This window comes from Urocampus carinirostris, chromosome 3, assembly GCF_059441175.1.
Source record: "Urocampus carinirostris isolate Australia breed hairy pipefish chromosome 3, RoL_Ucar_1.0, whole genome shotgun sequence".
Classification (NCBI taxonomy): domain Eukaryota; kingdom Metazoa; phylum Chordata; class Actinopteri; order Syngnathiformes; family Syngnathidae; genus Urocampus; species Urocampus carinirostris.
This window is the reverse complement of record NC_142351.1, coordinates 10,503,900-10,523,439: the sequence shown is the minus strand read 5'-3', so window position 1 is coordinate 10,523,439 and position 19,540 is coordinate 10,503,900. Positions and strand designations below refer to the sequence as shown.

Genomic DNA, 19,540 nt, shown 5'->3' with positions numbered 1-19,540 from the left:
TTACCCCGACTACGTTTTGATCTCCCTTCCCGGCTATCGACTCGTTTTTTGACCCCGACCACGTTTTGCTCTCCTGTCCCAGCTATCGACCTGTTCCGTCTTCTACACTACGATCTCCCGCTCCGGAAAATCCACTTCCGCATTCGGAACACGTTCCGATTCTTTGAGTGGCTTTCTTCCCGCATCCAGCGAGCACCGGATCGCAGGCGCTGCCTTTCCTCTACTGTATATCTCAATAAACTTGTGGTTAACGTTACGCATCTGGGTCCTAATTCCGTTATGGTCGTGACAGGCACATCATTAAGTCAATTAAACATATTAAAAATAAATTAAAAAAAACAAAAAATGTAATATTTGAATAACAATTTGATGCTGCCACTTATTGCTCCAATTTGGCGCCAGCCGCTGCTGGCTTCCTGATTAGTTCCCCGTCTTACTTAAGCTCCTCACTCACCTATTGTCAGTCCGTCAGCGAACCTCTGTTTCTATAAGGCAAGCATTTTGACTCCGACTCCCGTCGGTCCCGCTTTTTCACCCGTTTTCCATCCGTCTGTTCCCGATTTCCCTGTTTGTCTCCGGCTATTGACTCGTCTTTTGACCCCGACCACGTTTTTCTCTCCTGTCCCAGCTATCGACCTGTTCCGTCTTCTACACTACGATCTCCCGCATTCGGAACACGTTCCGATTCTTTGAGCGGCTTTCTTCCCGCGTCCAGCGAGCACCGGATCGCCTTCCCTCTAAATCTTAATAAACTTGTGGTTAACGTTACGCATCTGGGTCCTAATTCCGTTCTGGTCGTGACATGCACATCATTAAGTCAATTAAACATATCTTAAAAAAAAACAAAAAAAACAACAATTGTAATATTTGAATAACACTTTGACGCTGCCACTTTTTGCCCCAGTTTTATTTGCTGCTCCAGTTATGAAACCAACATTCATTCAATTTTTTTTTTCTGGCATATCCTCAATAGTTGATTGCATTTGAATCAAGCATATCGGACAAGTTCAGGTCTCCATTAGAAGTGTAGGAGTTGCGTCTCTCTGAATCTGTGTCACATCTGTGGCCATTTTCAACATTTTCTTTACATTGCTTGTATTGATCTTCAGATGCTGAGATCCTTCTGAGATGGAGCCCAGAGTCTAGCTGGCTTGGAATCTGGGAGGAGGGTAGGAAGCTTCTCAGCAAAGGTCTTTTATCTGGACACAAGTTATGCGTAGGACCGAAATGAGATAGATAGATAGATAGATACTTTATTCATCCCCATAGGGAAATTCACACTTCCAGCAGTATCCTTGAGATTAAAAATAAAATAATAAAATAAAAATATAGAATACAAAAATACCCAATATAACGTTTTGGTATCGAGTATTTAAATAGTGCTACGGAAAATAAACACTAAAAAAATAGGGTAATATGCAAATGTGGGGGTAGGTTCAATGTGGGCTTTTATTCCCCCGGGTGGAGTTAAAGAGCCTCATGGCACGAGGAAGAAATGATCTCCTCAGTCTGTCCGTGGAACAAGACTGTGACAGCAGTCTGTCGCTGAAGCTGGTATTCTGTTTGGAGATGATGCTGTGTAGTGGATGAAATGAATTGTCCATGAATTTTGACCTGATTTACCCTAGGACAAAATACTGGTTATAGATCCTGGATCAAGCCAGCCAACGCGTGCTTATACACGGCTCATTCATTGATAGCGTTAATTATTTTGGCCCTGCAATACTGGCCATCCCCTGCCCACTGCCCGGAGATGGCTGGGATGGGCTCCAGCCCCCCCGCGACCCTAATGAGGATACGGTACGGCTAATGAGATGAGATGAGAGATGAGACATTTCGTCAAATATGACTACAAGATATTTTTTAGCTTTTCAATTAGTTGGTAATAAAATAGAATAGTCTTTATGGTCATTGATATAAATGTCATGATGACTGATGTGACTCAGCTGTGCCCGCTCATTTGGCGCCAACTGCAGCGGATTCTGATTGGTTCCCTGTCAGTATTTGAACCCAGTCCTGTCTGTCCCCTGTTGTCAGTCCGTCTGCGAACCTCAGTGAATACTAGGCAAGCCTTTTTCGACCCTGACTCCCACCTGTCCCTTTTTGCTCCCGTCTGTCTCCGGCTACGACCTGCTTTGCTCCTGACCACGTCTGTTCTCCTGTCCCGGCTTACGACCACTTTTTGTCCCCGACTACGTCTACTCTCCTGTTCTGGCTTCCGACTCGCTTCAGACCCTGACCACGCCTTGCTCTCCCTGTCCCAGCTACCGACTTGTTTTTTCCGTCCCTGACACCGCCATCGCTCTCTACGGAAAATCCACTTCCGTGTTCGGAGCACAATCCGAGGACGAGAGCGACTTGCTTCCCGCGTCCAGCGAACACCGGATCGTGGGCGCAGCCATTTCTCTTTCCTCCAATAAAACTTGTGAGAAACATAACGCAATTGGGTCCTGTTTGCGTTCTGGTCCTGACAATAAAAGGTTGTGAAACATCGGATGCAACAAGATTAGAAATGGCACTCCAGGGTAAAACATTTAATATAGATACTTCATGTCATGGGAACCTGTCGTGGGTTCAAATCCAGCTCCAGACTTTCTGTGCGGAGTTTGTATGTTCTCCCCGTGCTTGCGTGGGTTTCCTCCGGGCACTCCGGTTTCCTCCCACATTCCAAAAACATGCATTTCAGGTGAATTGGCCGGTCCAAATTGTCCATAGGTGTGAATGAGCGAATGAGTTGTCTGTCCCTGTGTGCCCTGCGATTGGCTGGCAACCAGTTCAGGGTGTCCCCTGCCCACTGCCTGGAGATGGCTGGGATGGGCTCCAGCCTCCCCGCGACCCTAATGAGGATAAGCGCTACGGCTAATGAGATGAGATGAGATGAGACTTTGGAGAGAAGAGATAGAAGACTATCAGGATAAAAAGGCCCCAAAAAATCATTACAACCAGGTTTGGGTAGGGTTACTTTAACTTGATTACTTTCAATTACTTTTGGATGACTCCAATACCAAATATGCTAATAAAAGACAAAAGAAACTAAATATGAATAAAATGACTAAATTTTGTGCAGGCTTGGGGAGTAACGGAACACATGGAACGGCAAAAATGATGTTGGCAAGCTGTTTGGATTTATTTTCATTTTGTTTCTGTCGCATTTTATGTTAGTTTGCCGGAGATCAAAGAGATCAAAGCCAGGAGAGAAAGCTTACCACGTGTTGTGAGTCATCATTTTATTCATTTTTAGTTTCTTTTGTCTTTTATTAGCATATTTGGTATTGGAGTAATCCAAAAGTAATTTAAAGTAATCAAGTTAAAGTCACCCTACCCAACCCTGATTACAACATAGTGCTTAGAAAATCAGCCTAAGTTATAATAATAAAGCAAAGAAAAATAATCTTACATTGTAACAATAGTACAATGTTAAGTAGTGCAATAACATTTAGCAGCAAAAAATTTAAAAAAAAACAATTCACAAGATATACTTTTTCACAATTTTGTACTATATATTTTTTTCAGTTTAATTTAGCAACAACATAAAGAGATAAAAAAACAAATGTCGCAAGATATTTTTTCAGTTTTCAGCTCCCTCACGTAGGTCCATCGCCCTCAAAACTTAACAGAGAATCTCATATACACACTCCATTGAGCCGATCTCTACAATATGCTGTCGTTCACGAAACAGAAGCAGCTCTTTCAAGTGAAGGGTAATTTTATATAACAAATCATGAATACAGACCCAGTCCTTTTTCGGGCTATGGTATCGAAAGATGCCTCCTAGACCTTTGGGATCCAGGACGGAAATTATAGTATGACGATGATTAAAACTGATACGAGTTACTGTGGTTCAGTTTTGAAGGACTGCCATCCTTTCTCGTTTTGTGGGTTTAAAATGTTAACATTTTGTTCCCTATAAACTTTCTGTTTGTAACGTCTTAGAGCATATATAGAGAAACTCACCGCCAGGTCCAATGGGTCGCATTAGTCTGTTCATCTCAACGTTCCAATGCTTGACGTTGGTGCTTGCTTGACGAAGTTTTCTCTGCGCAGACTATTATAATAACAATTGGTCAATACAGGTTATGAAATCATGCAGTTAATTACTGTAGTTTCCAGACTATTTAGCCACATCTTTTGTCACACAGTTTAAACCCTGCGGCTTATGCAGAGATATGGCTAATGTAAGCATTTTTTATAATGGCAGCCGGGGGCGCTCGAACAGAAAAGGTAATTTTTTTTAATTTTTATTTAAAAGACACTCCTTCTTTCCATTTCCTATTGGATTATCCACTGCGTACATCTTCGTTTCGTCAGAACCATGCTTTCCCCTTTTATTTTTGGTTGTGCGGGTTCTGATTGGCTGCCTGTCACTATTTGAACCCGGTCCTGTCAATCCCCTGTCGTCAGTCCGTCTGCGAACCTCAGTGAACACTCGGCAAGCCTTTTTCGACCCTGACTCCCACCCGTCCCGTTTTTGCTCCCGTCTGTCTCCGGCTACAGCTTGTTTTGCTCCTGACCACGTCTGTTCTCCCGTCCCGGCTTACGACCTCTTATTGTCCCCCGACTACGTCTACTCTCCCATTCTGGCTTACGACTCGCTTACGACCCTGACCATGCCTTACTCTCCCAGTCCTGTTTTTTCTGTCCCTGACACCGCCATCGCTCACTACAGAAGATCCACTTCCGCGTTCGGAGCACCATCCGAGTACGAGAGCCACTTGCTGCTTGCGTCCACCGCACGCCGGATCTTTCTCTTTCCTCCAATAAAGCTTAACGCAATTGGGCCCTGTTTCTGGTCTGGTCCTGACAGTACAGACTGAGCACAGGGGATTGACAGGACCGGGTTCAAATTGTGACAGGGAGCCAATCAGAACCCGCGGCGGTTGGCGCCAAATGAGCGGGAACAGCTGAGTTCAAAGGACTCAGGCTTTTAGGATGGGTGGAATGACTGCTTCCCCTGATGGACAGTCCCAGATCTAACCAGGTCTCATCACAAATTACAGTGAATTACAATAAAGTCTGGTAACATGAAGTTTGTGATTATAATTAAAACATTCATGAATATTTATGAATCATGATGAATGTTGCTACTTGTTTGTAAGGTGTCTGTCATGATTACCGATTTGGATCACCTATGCCCGCTCATTTGGCGCCAGCCGCTGTGGGCTACCTGATTGGTTCCCTGTCCCTTTTTAAACCCTGTCCTGTCACTCTCCGGTAGTCAGTCCGTCAGCGAACCTCTGTTTTTACAAGATAAGCATTTTTGACTCTGACTCCCATCAGTCCCGCTTTTGGCTCCAGTTTTTCCACCCGTCCGGTCCTGATCTCCCCATTTGTCTCCGGCCACAACCTGTTTTTGATCCCAAACACGTTTGCTCTCCAGTCCCGGCTTAGGACTCGTTTTTGATCCCGACCACGTTTTTGCACTCCTGTCCCGGCTACCGACCTGTTTTTTTCCGTCTTTGACACCGCCATCTCCCACTCCGGAAGATCTACTTCCATATTCGGATCTCAATCCGATTGTGTGAGTGGCTTGCTTCCCTCGTCCAGCCAGAGCAGCGGATCGCGGGCGCTGCCCTTCCTCTTTCTATCAATAAAGTTGTGGTTAACGCTACGCATTTGGGTCCTGATTCCGTTCTGGTCGTGACAGTTCCATGTTCAATAAATCCTTCAGTTGGCATTGGATTAAACTGCATGTGTCTTCAGTTTCATTCCTTTCAGATTATTAATCCTTATCCGAAATTCATGAACAATAATTTAAAAAATTACAAATTAAATTAATGTAGCGAGTTTGCCTTCCAATTTTTAGCTTGATTGAACTAAACGTTATTGTGAAACGCTGGCGCTCTCTATAGGCAAATTTGGTAACTGCTTGGAATAGTTTTTCTAACAGCTGAATAAATAAAAAGTAAAGCAAAGTCCTTTCACGTTTTATAGTTAGGTGCGGGTTGTAGTCTCGAAATTAGGGTATTTTACAATGTATCCCAAAGTTTCTTATTGGGTATTTTCTTTCTATTATACATTTAGGAAAGTGGGAATATTTCTGTCACGACCAGCACACAGGGTAGACCCAATCTTGAACAATTTTTCACAATATTATTTAAAGAAAGAGGAAGGGCAGTGCCCGCGATCCGATGCTCACTGGACACTGGAAGCAAGTCACTCTCGTACTTTTGTGATCTGAAAACGGAAGTGGATCTTTCGTAGCAAGCGATGGCGGTGTCAGGGACGGTAGCCGGGACTAGGAGAGCAAGGCGTGGTCGTGGTCGGAAACAAGTCGTAAGCCAGAAGGGGAGAGTAGACGTAGTCAGGATCAAAACAGGTCTTAGCCGGAGACAGACGGGAACAAAAACGGGACAGGTGCGAGTCAGGGTCGAAAAAGGCTTGCCTAGTATACACTGAGGTTCGCAGACGGACTGACAACAGGGGACAGGCAGGAATGGGTTCAATCAGAACCTGCGGCGGTTGGCGCCAAATGAGTGGGCACAGCTGAGTCACATCAGTAATCATGACAATTTGGGATGATTTCGGCCATAGCGATGCCTTGAGACTCAAAAGCCCAACTAAGAAGAATTTAATTTATTCTCCTTAGTGCATTGATTGTACATAAGCTTTTTCTCCTTTGGAGTAATTTAATTATGGAGAATAGCAGTCTGAGAATATATCCTATTGTCATTAGCAGACATGGACATATATCGCTAACCTTTCAAATAAACTAGCATTTAACCACCACAGACTTGGTGCGTTAACGTAACGCTGTTTAACGATGCAGAGTTTGGAAAGATTAAAAAGAAAGAGCGGACAGACATTTTAGAACTAAATTAATATTTATCTCTACTCTTTAAAACATGAGAATGGTAAGGAGAGGTAAAACCATATTATATACTTATAACCGATCTGTGCACCTGGAATAAGCTAAAAAAAGCGATTTCTTTGAGGGAGAAAAGTGCAGAAATGGTCTTTTATCTGGTGGGATAGGGTTATTGGTTTGTTGGAGTCGTAAAAAGATTAGTACTGTTAGATAGGCACCACCAAAACATATCACCCAATCGCTTCCCCTCAGGCAGGGGTCAGAACCAAAACAGGAGGAGGACCCAGATGCGTAACGTTTCTCACAAAAGCTTTATTTTATGGGAAAGGGCTGTCATGCACCTTAACACAAACGCCAGTGATTCGGCGATCGCTGGGCGGAAGAAGTAAGGCAGAAGTTTGCCGTGGAACCACAGGAAGCCAGAGGCCGACGAGATCGATACCAGTTACACGAGCAGATACTAGACAGATGGTGTCGATACCGGACAGGAAGGGACAGACAGGATTGATATCAGATACAGGAGACTGGAGACAGATATCAGACAGAGCGAGACAGATGGGATCGATACCAGACACTGGAGACTGGAGTCCGATATTAAACAGGACGAGATACACAAGAACGATACCAGACACTTGAGACTTGAGACCGATATCAAACAGGACGAGACAGACGGGAACAATACACGATACTGGAGATTGTAGCAAGGTATCAGACAGGATGAGACAAGCGGGATCAATACCGGACAGGATACATAAGCAGGATATGTGACAGAGTCAAAACGCACGTCTTGGGGGTGCAGAGGTTCGTTGACGGACAGACAAAGGGTGAGTGAGAGCAACTTAAATAGGAGGGAAGCCAATCAGTCAACGAGCCGCAGCTTGTGCCAAACGGGCGAGGCCAATTGGGGGCAATGGGCAACCGTGACAGAAGGGGAATAAAACTTATTTCAGCTTGGGGGCCACGTCATAGAAAAAACATACTCACAAGGGCCGGACTAGTATATGAATGGCATTAAAAGTGTGCCTTAGCTATAGGGCTGTTTTTTAAATTATGATTCACGCAATGGATATTGCTCATTTTTTGTAGTGATGACAAAAAAATTGTGGGGGCTAAACAATGATTGCTCATTTTTGGTGGGGGCATGTCCCCTATATCCATGCCCAAACTACGCCCTTGGATTCAAGGATGTCAGATTTGAATATAAAACGATTATTGAGGGTTTTATTTTTTTCCTCAGATTTAATAGCTTGTAGTGTTTATGCACTTGGAATTTTTTAAAGAAGAAAAACAAAAATTGAATTAATTTCCACTACACTGTATTTAACTCAGGGAAACTCGTGCAGACGAGAAAGACAAAACACACAAAGACGACTTTAAAAGATTAACAATAATGACTTTAAAGTATTTCTACTTTTTCTAAATCTTTTTTTTACGACGAAAATGTTTCCCTGGATATGCTAACTTTGCAGCTAGATTTTGTATCTATTATAGAAAGGAGCTTCTTTATACTTCTGCAAAACACCAGGTGCTGTTTCTTCTAATTTTCTATTTTTCGTCTTTGACTTTAAAGTCAAAAAACAAGGGTGTGGGTTTCCGCAATGTTCTCTGGTTGATTAATAATAGTCAGGAAATACATTTAAATTTGGTACTTTGCGAGTGGCACCTGACTTTGACGACATCTAGTGGACATATTGAAAACTGCAGGTCATAGTGGCTCATTTTTCTCTTCTGCTTCTCTCGCCATTGTCACATAAAATGATATGGCAGGGGATATTTGGCCACAAGTTTGACACATGTGTCCTAAAGGGAGAGTTGTTTGGCAAATTTGTTTTTGATATTTACCTCCACATCCTGGTCGATTCTGTACCGATTGGCCTGTACTTCTTCAAGCTGCCTCTCTGCTTCTTCCAGGGCCTGGGATTTGGCTTCCATCTCTTGCTTCAGCTCCTGTTTCTCCAGTTGTGTCTTCACAATATACTTTTCTCGCTCCTCTTGGAGGGTCATCAGTGCCTTCATTTTTTCCTCTTCCTGAGCAAGTAATCTGCAATCAGGCCACAACATAAACAACAATATTAGGACAAAAATAATTTCGCCTTTAAGAACAACTATACAGGAGTTAACTCTGTTGTCATGATTACCGATTTGAATAACCCGTGCCCGCTCATTTGGCGCCAGCCTGATTGGCTCCCTCTACCCATTTAAACCCAGTCATGTCACTCTCCTGTGGTCCGTCTGTCTGCAAACCTCTGTTGATACAAGGCAAGCCTTTTTAACCCTGACTTCCGCCTGTCCCGTTTTTGCACCTGTTTTTCCACCTGATCTCCCTGTTTGTCTCCGGCTTCAACCCGTTTTTGATCCCGACCACGTCTGCTCTCCCGTCCTGGCTTACGACCCGTTTCTGACCCGACCACATTTTTGCTCTCCTGTCCCGGCTATCGTTCTGTTTTTCCGTCCCTGACACTGCCATCGCCCGCTACTGAAGATCCACTTCCGTTTTCGGGTCGCAATCCGATTGCGAGAGTGACTTGCTTTCTGCGTCCAGCGAGCATCGGATCGTGGGCGCAGCCCTTCCTCTTTCTTTCAATAAAACTTGTGAGAAACGTAACGCAATTGAGTCCTGTTTCCATTCTGGTCCTGACAACAAACAATGTTAACTACATTGTTATCAGCATTAAAAAAAAACAATTCTTATTCAAATTCTGAAGTATTTCTGGCAGATTTGTTGGAACGCAAACAGGTGTCTGTTTACAGAAATCAACTCATCTAAAATTGTGTCAGAATATGCTGGGGATTTTACTGTGGGAGACCACTTGTTGACAATGTAAAATTTAACACATGCACCATTTTTTTTTACAATGTACATTTAGGAGGATAATGAAATGATTTGAAACTGCACAGGATACTTCATTATTAGTGAGTGTGTTTAGAAGTTCATGTCACGACCGGTACAAGCAGGGGATACAGATGCTTAATGGTTCACACAATGCTTTATTAAGGGATCTGGGAAGTCAAGGCAAGAGGAAAAAGACAGAAATCTGGAGCTCGCTGGGCAGGAGGAGCGGGAAGCCCTCGCGAACGAAGCGTGGTCAGAGATCGGAACAAGGAACAAGTCGGGTAACCGGGATGAGCGGGAGGTCAGGGATCAGGGATCGATACAGGAAACAGAATCAGGATACGGGTAGCTGGGACAGGAGAACGGAGCTTGGATCAGGGATTGAGACAGAAAACCGAACCAGGATACGGGTAGCCTGGTCAGGAGAACGGAGCTTGGATCGGGAGCCGATACAGAAAACTGAACCAGGATACGGGTAGCCGGGAAAAGAGAACGGAGCTTGGATCGGGGGCCGATACAGAAAATGGAATCAGGATACGCGTAGCCGGGACAGGAGACCGAATCAGGATACAGGTATCGATACAGAAAACGGAATCAGGATACGGGTAGCTGAGACAGGAGAACGGAGCTTGGATCAGGGATTGAGACAGAAAACCGAACCAGGATACGGGTAGCCTGGTCAGGAGAACGGAGCTTGGATCGGGAGCCGATACAGAAAACTGAACCAGGATACGGGTAGCCGGGAAAAGAGAACGGAGCTTGGATCGGGGGCCGATACAGAAAATGGAATCAGGATACGGGTAGCCGGGACAGGAGACCGAATCAGGATACAGGTATTGATACAGAAAACAGAATCAGGATACGGGTAGCTGAGACAGGAGAACGGAGCTTGGATCAGGGATTGAGACAGAAAACGGAACCAGGATACGGGTAGCCGGGACAAGAGAACGGAGCTTGGATCGGGGGCCGATACAGAAAACGGAATCAGGATACGGGTAGCTGGGACAGGAGACCGAATCAGGATACAGGTATCGATACAGAAAACAGAATCAGGATACGGGTAGCTGAGACAGGAGAACGGAGCTTGGATCAGGGATTGAGACAGAAAACTGAACCAGGATACGGGTAGCCGGGACAAGAGAACGGAGCTTGGATCGGGGGCCGATACAGAAAACGGAATCAGGATACGGGTAGCCGGGACAGGAGACCAAATCAGGATACAGGTATCGATACAGAAAACGGAATCAGGATACGGGTAGCTGAGACAGGAGAACGGAGCTTGGATCAGGGATTGAGACAGAAAACGGAACCAGGATACGGGTAGCCGGGACAAGAGAACGGAGCTTGGATCGGGGGCCGATACAGAAAACGGAATCAGGATACGGGTAGCTGGGACAGGAGACCGCATCAGGATACAGGGATCGATACAGAAAACAGAATCAGGATACGGGTAGCTGAGACAGGAGAACGGAGCTTGGATCAGGGATTGAGACAGAAAACGGAACCAGGATACGGGTAGCCGGGACAAGAGAACGGAGCTTGGATCGGGGGCCGATACAGAAAACGGAATCAGGATACGGGTAGCTGGTACAGGAGACCGAATCAGGATACAGGTATCGATACAGAAAACGCAATCAGGATACGGGTAGCCGGGACAGGAGAACGTAGCTTGGATCAGGGACCAATACAGGAAACAGTTCGGGATCAAAAGGGAAGCCAGAGTCAAAACTACTTGCCTAGCATGCGCTGAGGTTTGCAGACGGACTGACAGGGAATGAATGAGAGTACTGAATTTAAATAGGAGGGGAACCAATCAGCAAACAAGCAGAAGCTGGAGTCAAACGAGCGGGCACAGGTGAGGGCAATGGGCAAATCATGACAGTTATACATGAATTCACATTAATTCCTCAGTTTAGGACGGATTAATTTAATGCTCTATTTTATAATCATGCTGCAAAAAACCAAGAACCAAGATATACCTAAACACATTCAACCAGCTAAAATCATTAATTTTGATCTTGCAACTTTGCAGACCTAAGGTTGAAAATTGGTGCAAATTGGGATTTTTGAATGGTCAGGTTAGGTAACACCTCAGTCCCCGTAGTCTTGTTCAAAAGTTTCTAAATGACTCATGTTCAGACAACAGTGTAGCTTTCTTTTTCTTCCGTATTGGTCTTATTTCGTTATTATTGTTATTTTTACATAAATCCCCTTTGAAGATTAGTATGTATAGAGTGACTAATAGTGATCCGACCACAAGTCTCACAGGCCAGCCTGCTTACTATTCAGTCAAAATAGCTAAACTTCACTTTTATGTTTTTAACATGGATTACCAACATAGAGGAGTAGATTAGTAAACCTAATCCTTTTGCAGATTTCAGTGGCATGTTAAGCAAACATAGTACAGTCTCTAAAACAAACATTTTGAATGAGCTCATGTAACGGGTGTAATAATAACTTTTGTTTCATTGAAATTCCTGCTGAAATATGTGTATAGTTTTTGGTAAGTGTCCTGCAATGATGAGTCCAACAGTGCCACCTGGTGGTATGGGGTAGGGTTTGTTTTGGCTTTTGACATGTGACCGGAAGGCGGGGTTTTGGTGGCAGTCTACAGAGCGAGCTGCCAACGGTAAGACACATCTTTTGGTGCTCCGCAAAAAAAGTTAATTTTACACATTATAACCACAGCTGACAAATCTCTCAACATGCATAGTAGTGTGATTGATGTTGTCAAGCTGTTTGGATTTATTTTCGTTTTGTTTCTGTTGTGCTAAAATGTTAATTCCCCTTGTAGAGATCAAAGAGATCAAAGCCAGCAGAGAAGCTAATGTTGTGACTCATGTCATCTGCAGGTAAATTGTATCCGTTTTTATACTCATTATTGTTCTTATTTCTATTTTCTCATATATATAAAAAGGATGATGTTGGTTAAAATTCAGACTAAAGAAAATTATGTTGAATTCATTGTAAACGTTAAAAAACCACTATACGATCTCTTGTTAAAAGTATCTTGTTAAAATGGATGTAAAAATGCATTGCGATATTCTAAAATGTATTTTATGTAAATTGAAAAGGAAGCTCTTAGATATGCTTTAGGGGGGTCTACAGAGCGAGCTGCCAACGAGATTAAAGAGATCAAAGCCAGCAGAGAAGCTAATGTTGTGACTCATTTCATCTGCAGAAACTGTAATAAAAACCTCATCATCCAGTCCAGCGTGAATGTGGATCTTTGGTGGGACAGGTACACCGCGGTTACACTCATATATTTTTGAACAAATGGACATGTTGCTCTAAATAATTTGCTTACCATTAAATTATCCAAATCCCAACAGCTTTCCAAAGCAAACATATGAAAAAAGAAAAGGACAAATTGTATAAATCAAAAGGCAGTGATATTAAAAACACTATTTAGTTTATAACAATGAGCTGCTCTTACTTTGTGTCTCACCCCAGTGTCCCATGCGCACTTTGAGTGTCAATGAGCGTGATTGCATTTTTTCATGTGATTATTGTCTTCATATTGATCTAGTCAAGTCAAGTCAAGTCAAGTCATGTTTATATGTACAGCCCTTAATCACAAATAGTCTCAAAGGGCTGCATAGACCACAGATTATTGCAAACCACAGAATATTATGACACTATCCCCTGATCTAAAACCTACATGAGGGCAAGGAAAAACTCAAAAACCTCAAGTCAAGTCATGTTTATTTGTGACATCCTTAATCACAAAGAGTCTCAAAGGGCTGCACAGACCACATTATTGCAAACTGCAGACTACACCATCCCCTGATCTAAAACCTACATGAGGGCAAGGAAAAACTCGAAAACCTCAACATGAGGAAAATGAAGAAACATTGAGAAGAGACCTCACATGAGGTAATCTAAGCGCCCTCTTCTATGCGGCAGCGTGTTGTGGAGGCAGCGTCAAGAAGAAGGATGCCTCTCGTCTCAATAAACTGGCTAGGAAAGCGAGCTCTGTTGTGGGCAAAGAGCTGGACAGCCTAACAACAGTAGCTGAGAGACGAGCACTGAAAAAGCTGAGGTCAATCATGGACAATCCATCGCATCCGCTTCACAGCATTATCTCCAGACAGAAGAGCAGTTTCAGCGACAGACTGCTGTCACTGTCTTGTACTACGGACAGACTGAAGAGATCTTTTCTTCCTCATGCCATGAGGCTCTTTAACTCCACCCGGCAGAGTAAAGGCCCACATTAAACCACACCACCTACATTGGATATTACCGAATCTTACTGCAATATGTATTCTGTGTAGCACTATTTAGTTACTCTATATAACACGCTACAGTGGGCATTTGCACGTCACACTGGGTATTTGTATATTGTATTCTTTTGGCTTTATTATTGTACTGTTCTCAGCTCAGGGATGCTGCTGGAAATGTGAATTTCCCTTCGGGGATGAATAAAGTATCTATCTATCTATCTATCTATCTATCTATCTATCTAGCTATCTATCTATCTATCTATCTATCTATCTCCCTTCCAGGATGACCAAGCTGCAATGGATGTTGCAATAAAAAATAATACACAGATATTAACATAAAATATAGGTTATTCATAAGGAAAATTAAGAATTATTATTATTGTTATCATAATCTATGATCATTGCTACTACTTGTACTACTATGACTGATATATACTGTATATAATTGTCATTGTTTTTTGAGTAGGCAGATGGGTCAAGTGATTCAGTTGTGCGACAGCAATCCCTTGCTACTTCGTGCTTCGGTTATAGGTGGTTAACGGCTTCGGGGATTTTGAATCGAATTGTCTTTAATGTCATTGATAAACGTATTGTGCATTGTGTTCTACAGTAGACAGCAGATAGCAAAGGCTATTAAGGGGGCAAGTAGAGTGTATGTGTGTTGGATGGGCGTGACTGCCTGTGTGTGAGACAGTGATAGTCACACAGCAGGGCGGGCGCACAAGTCAATGTGGCCACCAAAACAAACTGTGAAGCATGGCGACAGCTAGCTTTTAACGACTCGTTACATTGAAAAGAAATTAATTTATTAAAGTCTGGGGAAAGTCAGAAGAGCGCAAATAAATGGTGATCACCAGTGGGTGCTCCGTGGATTATTATCGTGAAGTGACTAAGGCGACGTCAGGAGAGAAGGCAATAGCGGCCCGAAGGGTCCGGCCTACTGCGGCTGGGCTATTGGATAACTCTCGCAAGCTATTCCTGCTTTGCCCTTATCTCACCAATGCCAGATCCATTACCCATGAAACATGACATGGAGCTATAAATCGTGGTCGACCACTACATTCAGGACGGCTGTATTTTAATCATTGCAGAGACCTGGCTCTAAGGATACCTGATCCTAGCGTGCAGTTAGCAGGCTGTTCTCTAAAACGCTTTCTAACATTGAAACGAGAAGCCCTCCAATTTTGTTGTACTTTTCTAAAATTACAACAAAGACCATTCATTCAACTGAAATTGAACTGTGTTTTTATTTGTAGACCTATAGTTGTTATTTTGTTACTCTCAGTCGGTAAGAAAGTCATCCGAAGGTAAGTCTGACCCTTGAAGACTAGTATGAAGGGACTTTGTGGATTTTCACAGGGAGTCTGGTCCCCATTATTCGCGATTACCGAGGGATTACTGTAAATTGTTGCTTGGGGCCACCTAGTCCAATAAACAATGAGTGTTTGATGTTGTGCAGATTTTCTTTGATGAATGTGACCTTACCCTGCTTGAGCAGAACGGAAGGCCTCTTCATCCAGCCTGGCACTTATCTCCTGCTGCAGCGCCTCCTCTAGATGTTTTTGCATCACCTCAAGCTCGCGGATCCTCTTTCTTTGCCTTTCCGCTTCCTCGTCTTTCAGAGCCATCTCAGACTGCATGCTGATTCGCACCTTGACACCCGCACAGCAGGAGGAAATCGCTTTCCGCCAACCCTTTTTGTGAACATTTATACATTACTCACCTCTTCTGCCTCGCGCAGCTGCACCTCCAAAGTGTGCTGGAGCTGCTCATGATGTTGGCGTCTCCTCTCTTCGTCCAGCTCCAGGAGAACCTGAGCCTGTTTCTGTGCCTCTAGTTCTGCCAGTTTCCGTTCCTGTTCCTCCTGAAGGGCTTGGAGTCTTAGCAGCTCATCTTCCTTAGCCTGCTGCCTCTTTTCACGCTGTTCACGCTGCTCATGCCGCTTCTGCTTCAAATCCTTGTGCAGGGACGTCTTCCTCTCCACATTTAGCCTAATGGCCGTCTGAATGGCTGCAGGCGAATGACATTTGCAGTTGTTGTAATGAAAGGGCTTCTGTAGGATTGATGAGCCTTGTTTAGCCTGACCTGTTGTCCATTCTTGTCTCTGTCTTGTGTCTGACGAACTCATTTCGTATGTTTTGGAGAGGGTTTTGAGACAAAACATGCACCTTTTACCATCGCGGTCTGGCAGTACCTTAAAATAAAACCACATGTAAAATATTGTTATTTTTATACAATGTCAATCAATTGGATATTTTAAATTCAATATACTTGTGGGTACAGTTCTTTTTTCTAACTTTCAATCATTTTGTTAAATTTAGTGTTCTGACACATTTTTCATGGCCAAATTTAAGCACTTTTCAGGGACTCCAATTTCTTGAGTACCCTGAAAAGAACAAATCTGACGTGAATCAGGTATTTTGCAGGGCCACTGTCACGGTAGCCATGGCGCCCAATTGGCTGCGCCCGTGTGTGTCAGGTTGCTATGGCGCCCAATTGGGCCGTGTGGCACCAGCTGCAGCTTGTTGCTTCCTGTTAGTATTTAAACTCTATCCTGTCAGTCTACTTTTGGTCAGTCCGTCTGCAAATCTCTGTTTTTACACGGCAAGCCCTTTTTCGCCTGTCCTTTTTGATCCTGTTCGTCTCTGCTATGATCTGTTTTGATCTCGTCCACGTCTGTTCTCCCGTCCCGAATAACGATCCGTTTTTGATCTCAATCACGTCTACTCTCCTCTCATGGCTTTAGACTTGTTTCCAATCCCGACCATGTTTTTGCTCTCCTGTCCCGGCTACTGACCTGTTTTTTCCGCTCCCAACACCACCATCTCTCTCTCTCTCTCTCTCTCTCCCCCACCCCTTTTCTCCCACTCTCTGTCTCTCTTTTTCTCTTCCTTTGTTGCCCTTTGTTTCTTTCTCTCTCTGTGTCTTTTTAACTTATTTGCTCTAACTTCCTTTTGTACTTTTCTCTCTTTTCTCTTTCTCTCTTCCTACCCTTCGCGCTTTCTTTACTCTTTTCTCTCCTTCTGTCTTTCTATTTCCCTTTGGATTTCTTTCTTCCTCTCCCTTTCTTTTTCCCCTCTCTCACGACTTTTTATCTCTTTTGTTTCTCACGCTCTCTCCCTCTCTCTCTTTTTCTATCTTTGTCCTGTCCTCTCTCCCTTTCCCTCCATCTCTCTCTTATTTCTTTATCTCTCTTTTTCTTTCTCTTTAATTTACTAGTCCGGCCCCCGACAGAATGCTTGTTCTATCGCGTGGCCCCCGAGTTAAAATGAGTTTGACACCCCTGAGTTAAGGGATCCATCCAACCAACCAACCAACCAACTGCAAACATGCATTTGACTGCTAGATGGCAGCGTGTTCCAACAAATAACAAGCACTAAATGCACTTTCCCGTGATCCACCTTTACTCCTTCTGCGATCCACCGGTAGATCTCGGACGACGTCATGAGCACCCCTGCATTATATCCTTAGTGAACATGGTCAAGTTAATGGCAACAAAAGGTTTGCAACTGGTTAACCTCGACACAGCAGTTGCCATCCAAAGCAATGTTAGCCTGGCACTCCAAGCGGTCCTCTCCACTGTAGTAGAACAAGTTGCTTGGCTTTAGAGTGAACCATCGCTCCTTCCAGTTTCTCCTGAGTTGGCCTCTTTTCCACAAATAACCCTACAATGCACGAACACAATGTTAGACCAAAAGCTAAGCATTTCATGAAGAAGACAAAAAATGACTCATACCTCTTTAAGGACATCACCAACTATTTCCCTGTATACTTCCTCTATCGCCATACTGACAACACTCCTATTAATACCTCTGGCCAGCTTTCCTGCATCCATCATCTCCAAGAAAACCCAGACAGTAATGCCTTTCTGGCCCAGAGCTTCTTGGGAGAAAAACTCCTCCAAATCGACGTAATTTAGCTCAATGTTAATGGCTGTGCATATTTTCTTCAGCAAGTACTCCACCTGGAAGATGGGTGATAAAAAGATATCCAGAGACATGAAGGTTTCAAATATTGTGATCATACTGGATTTACTACAATGTGTTTAGACGGTAATAACTTCCTATTGAAGTGTTTTCAGGTAATTAATCCCACTAAAATTAGTTTTGGGGGAAGCCGATTATTTTTGATTATTATTATTGATATTTTGTGCACATATTGGTGTCCTTCACACAAACACAAGAAGATTATGAAACAAAAGATTGTTATGTAATATCTGATACAAATAAGTAAAGATACTGGAATTTCTCAGTCTCATAATGTATAAGCGGTTGGTTTGGACTACTCGGTTGGTTTGGACACATGGAGAGGATGGAAGAGAGAAGTAAATGGAAGGAGACCAAGAGGAAGGCTGCGATTGACGTGGATGGATGGTGTTATGAGGAACTGCAGGAAAGAGGTTGAAATATTGTGTAAGCTAGAGCTCTTGTTGTTGATAGGAATGAGTGGAGAGGTGTTGTAAAAGGATAGTGGGATGTTTAGACGTGTTCTAGGGGATGGGCAGGGCACCTGTATGATGCGGCAGGGTTAAACCAGTGAAAGCTGTCGGGCCCTCTTGCGTCCTATTTAATCTGGAGGGACAAAAGCATGGCCAACTTGGGTGGGTGCCAAGGTGCTTAACTTGTTTGGGTGTTTTAGCATTTGGGTTGGCCATGGTCCCAAAAAAATTTTGTGTGTGTTTTCGACTGTTTGTCACCCCTCTCAAGGGATATGACCAGGGTAAATAGATAGATGTCGAGATAGATAAATGTCTATAAAAGATAGATGTCTAGGTAGATAGATGTCTAGATAGATAAATGTCTGGATAGATAAATGTCTGGATAGATGCCTAGATAGATAGATGTCTAGGTGTCTAGATAGATAACTGTCTAGATAAATATATGTCTGGATGTCTAGATAGATAGATGTCGAGATGTCTAGATAGATAGATGTCTAGATAGATAGATGTCTAGATATATGTCTAGATAGATAGATAAATGTCTAGATAGATGTCTAGATAGATGTCTAGATATATAAATGTCTATATAGATAGCTGTCTAAATAGATAGATGTCTAGATAGATAAATGTCTGGATAGATGTTTAGATGGATAGATGTCTAGATAGATAGATAAATGTCTAGATAGATGTCTAGATAGATGTCTAGATAGATAAATGTCTATATAGATAGCTGTCTAGATAGATAAATGTCTAGATAGCTGTCTAGATAGATAGATGTCTAGATAGATGTCTAGTTAGATGTCTAGATAGATAGATGTCTAGATAGATAGATGTTTAGTCAGAAGTCCAGATAGATAGATGTCTAGATGTCAAGATAGATGGATGTCTAGATGTCTAGATAGATAGATAGATTTCTAGATAGATGTCTAGATACATAGATAGATGTCTAGTTAGATGTCTAGATAGATCAATGTCTATATAGATAGCTGTCTAGATAGATAGATGTCTAGATAGATGTCTAGTTAGATGTCTAGATAGATAGATGTCTAGATAGATAGATGTTTAGTCAGAAGTCCAGATAGATAGATGTCTAGATGTCAAGATAGATAGATGTCTAGATAGATGTCTAGATAGATAGATGTCTAGATAGATAAATGTCTAGATAGGTGTCTAGATGTCTAGATAGATGTCTAGATAGATAAATGTCTATATAGATAGCTGTCTAGATAGATAGATGTCTA

At 43.0% G+C, this 19,540-nt stretch overlaps 1 protein-coding gene across 2 annotated transcripts in view; it reads right to left on the bottom strand.

The window, feature by feature from the left end:
• Positions 1-889: 889 nt before the first annotated feature.
• LOC148368633 (differentially expressed in FDCP 6 homolog) overlaps positions 890-19,540 on the bottom strand; it is a 38,663-nt gene continuing 20,012 nt past the window's right edge. Inside the window, exons 4-11 of one of the 2 annotated variants that reach the window (XM_088329766.1) lie at positions 17,598-17,825; positions 17,380-17,526; positions 15,947-16,055; positions 15,585-15,871; positions 15,347-15,513; positions 8,648-8,846; positions 3,955-4,045; positions 890-1,199 (exon numbers count right to left, since the gene is read on the bottom strand). In XM_088329766.1, coding sequence (XP_088185892.1) covers positions 967-1,199; positions 3,955-4,045; positions 8,648-8,846; positions 15,347-15,513; positions 15,585-15,871; positions 15,947-16,055; positions 17,380-17,526; positions 17,598-17,825 — 1,461 coding nt within the window. In that variant the 3' untranslated portion in view covers positions 890-966. The remainder of the gene's footprint in view (positions 1,200-3,954; positions 4,046-8,647; positions 8,847-15,346; positions 15,514-15,584; positions 15,872-15,946; positions 16,056-17,379; positions 17,527-17,597; positions 17,826-19,540) is intronic. The other variant, XM_088329767.1, reaches the window with a different exon arrangement.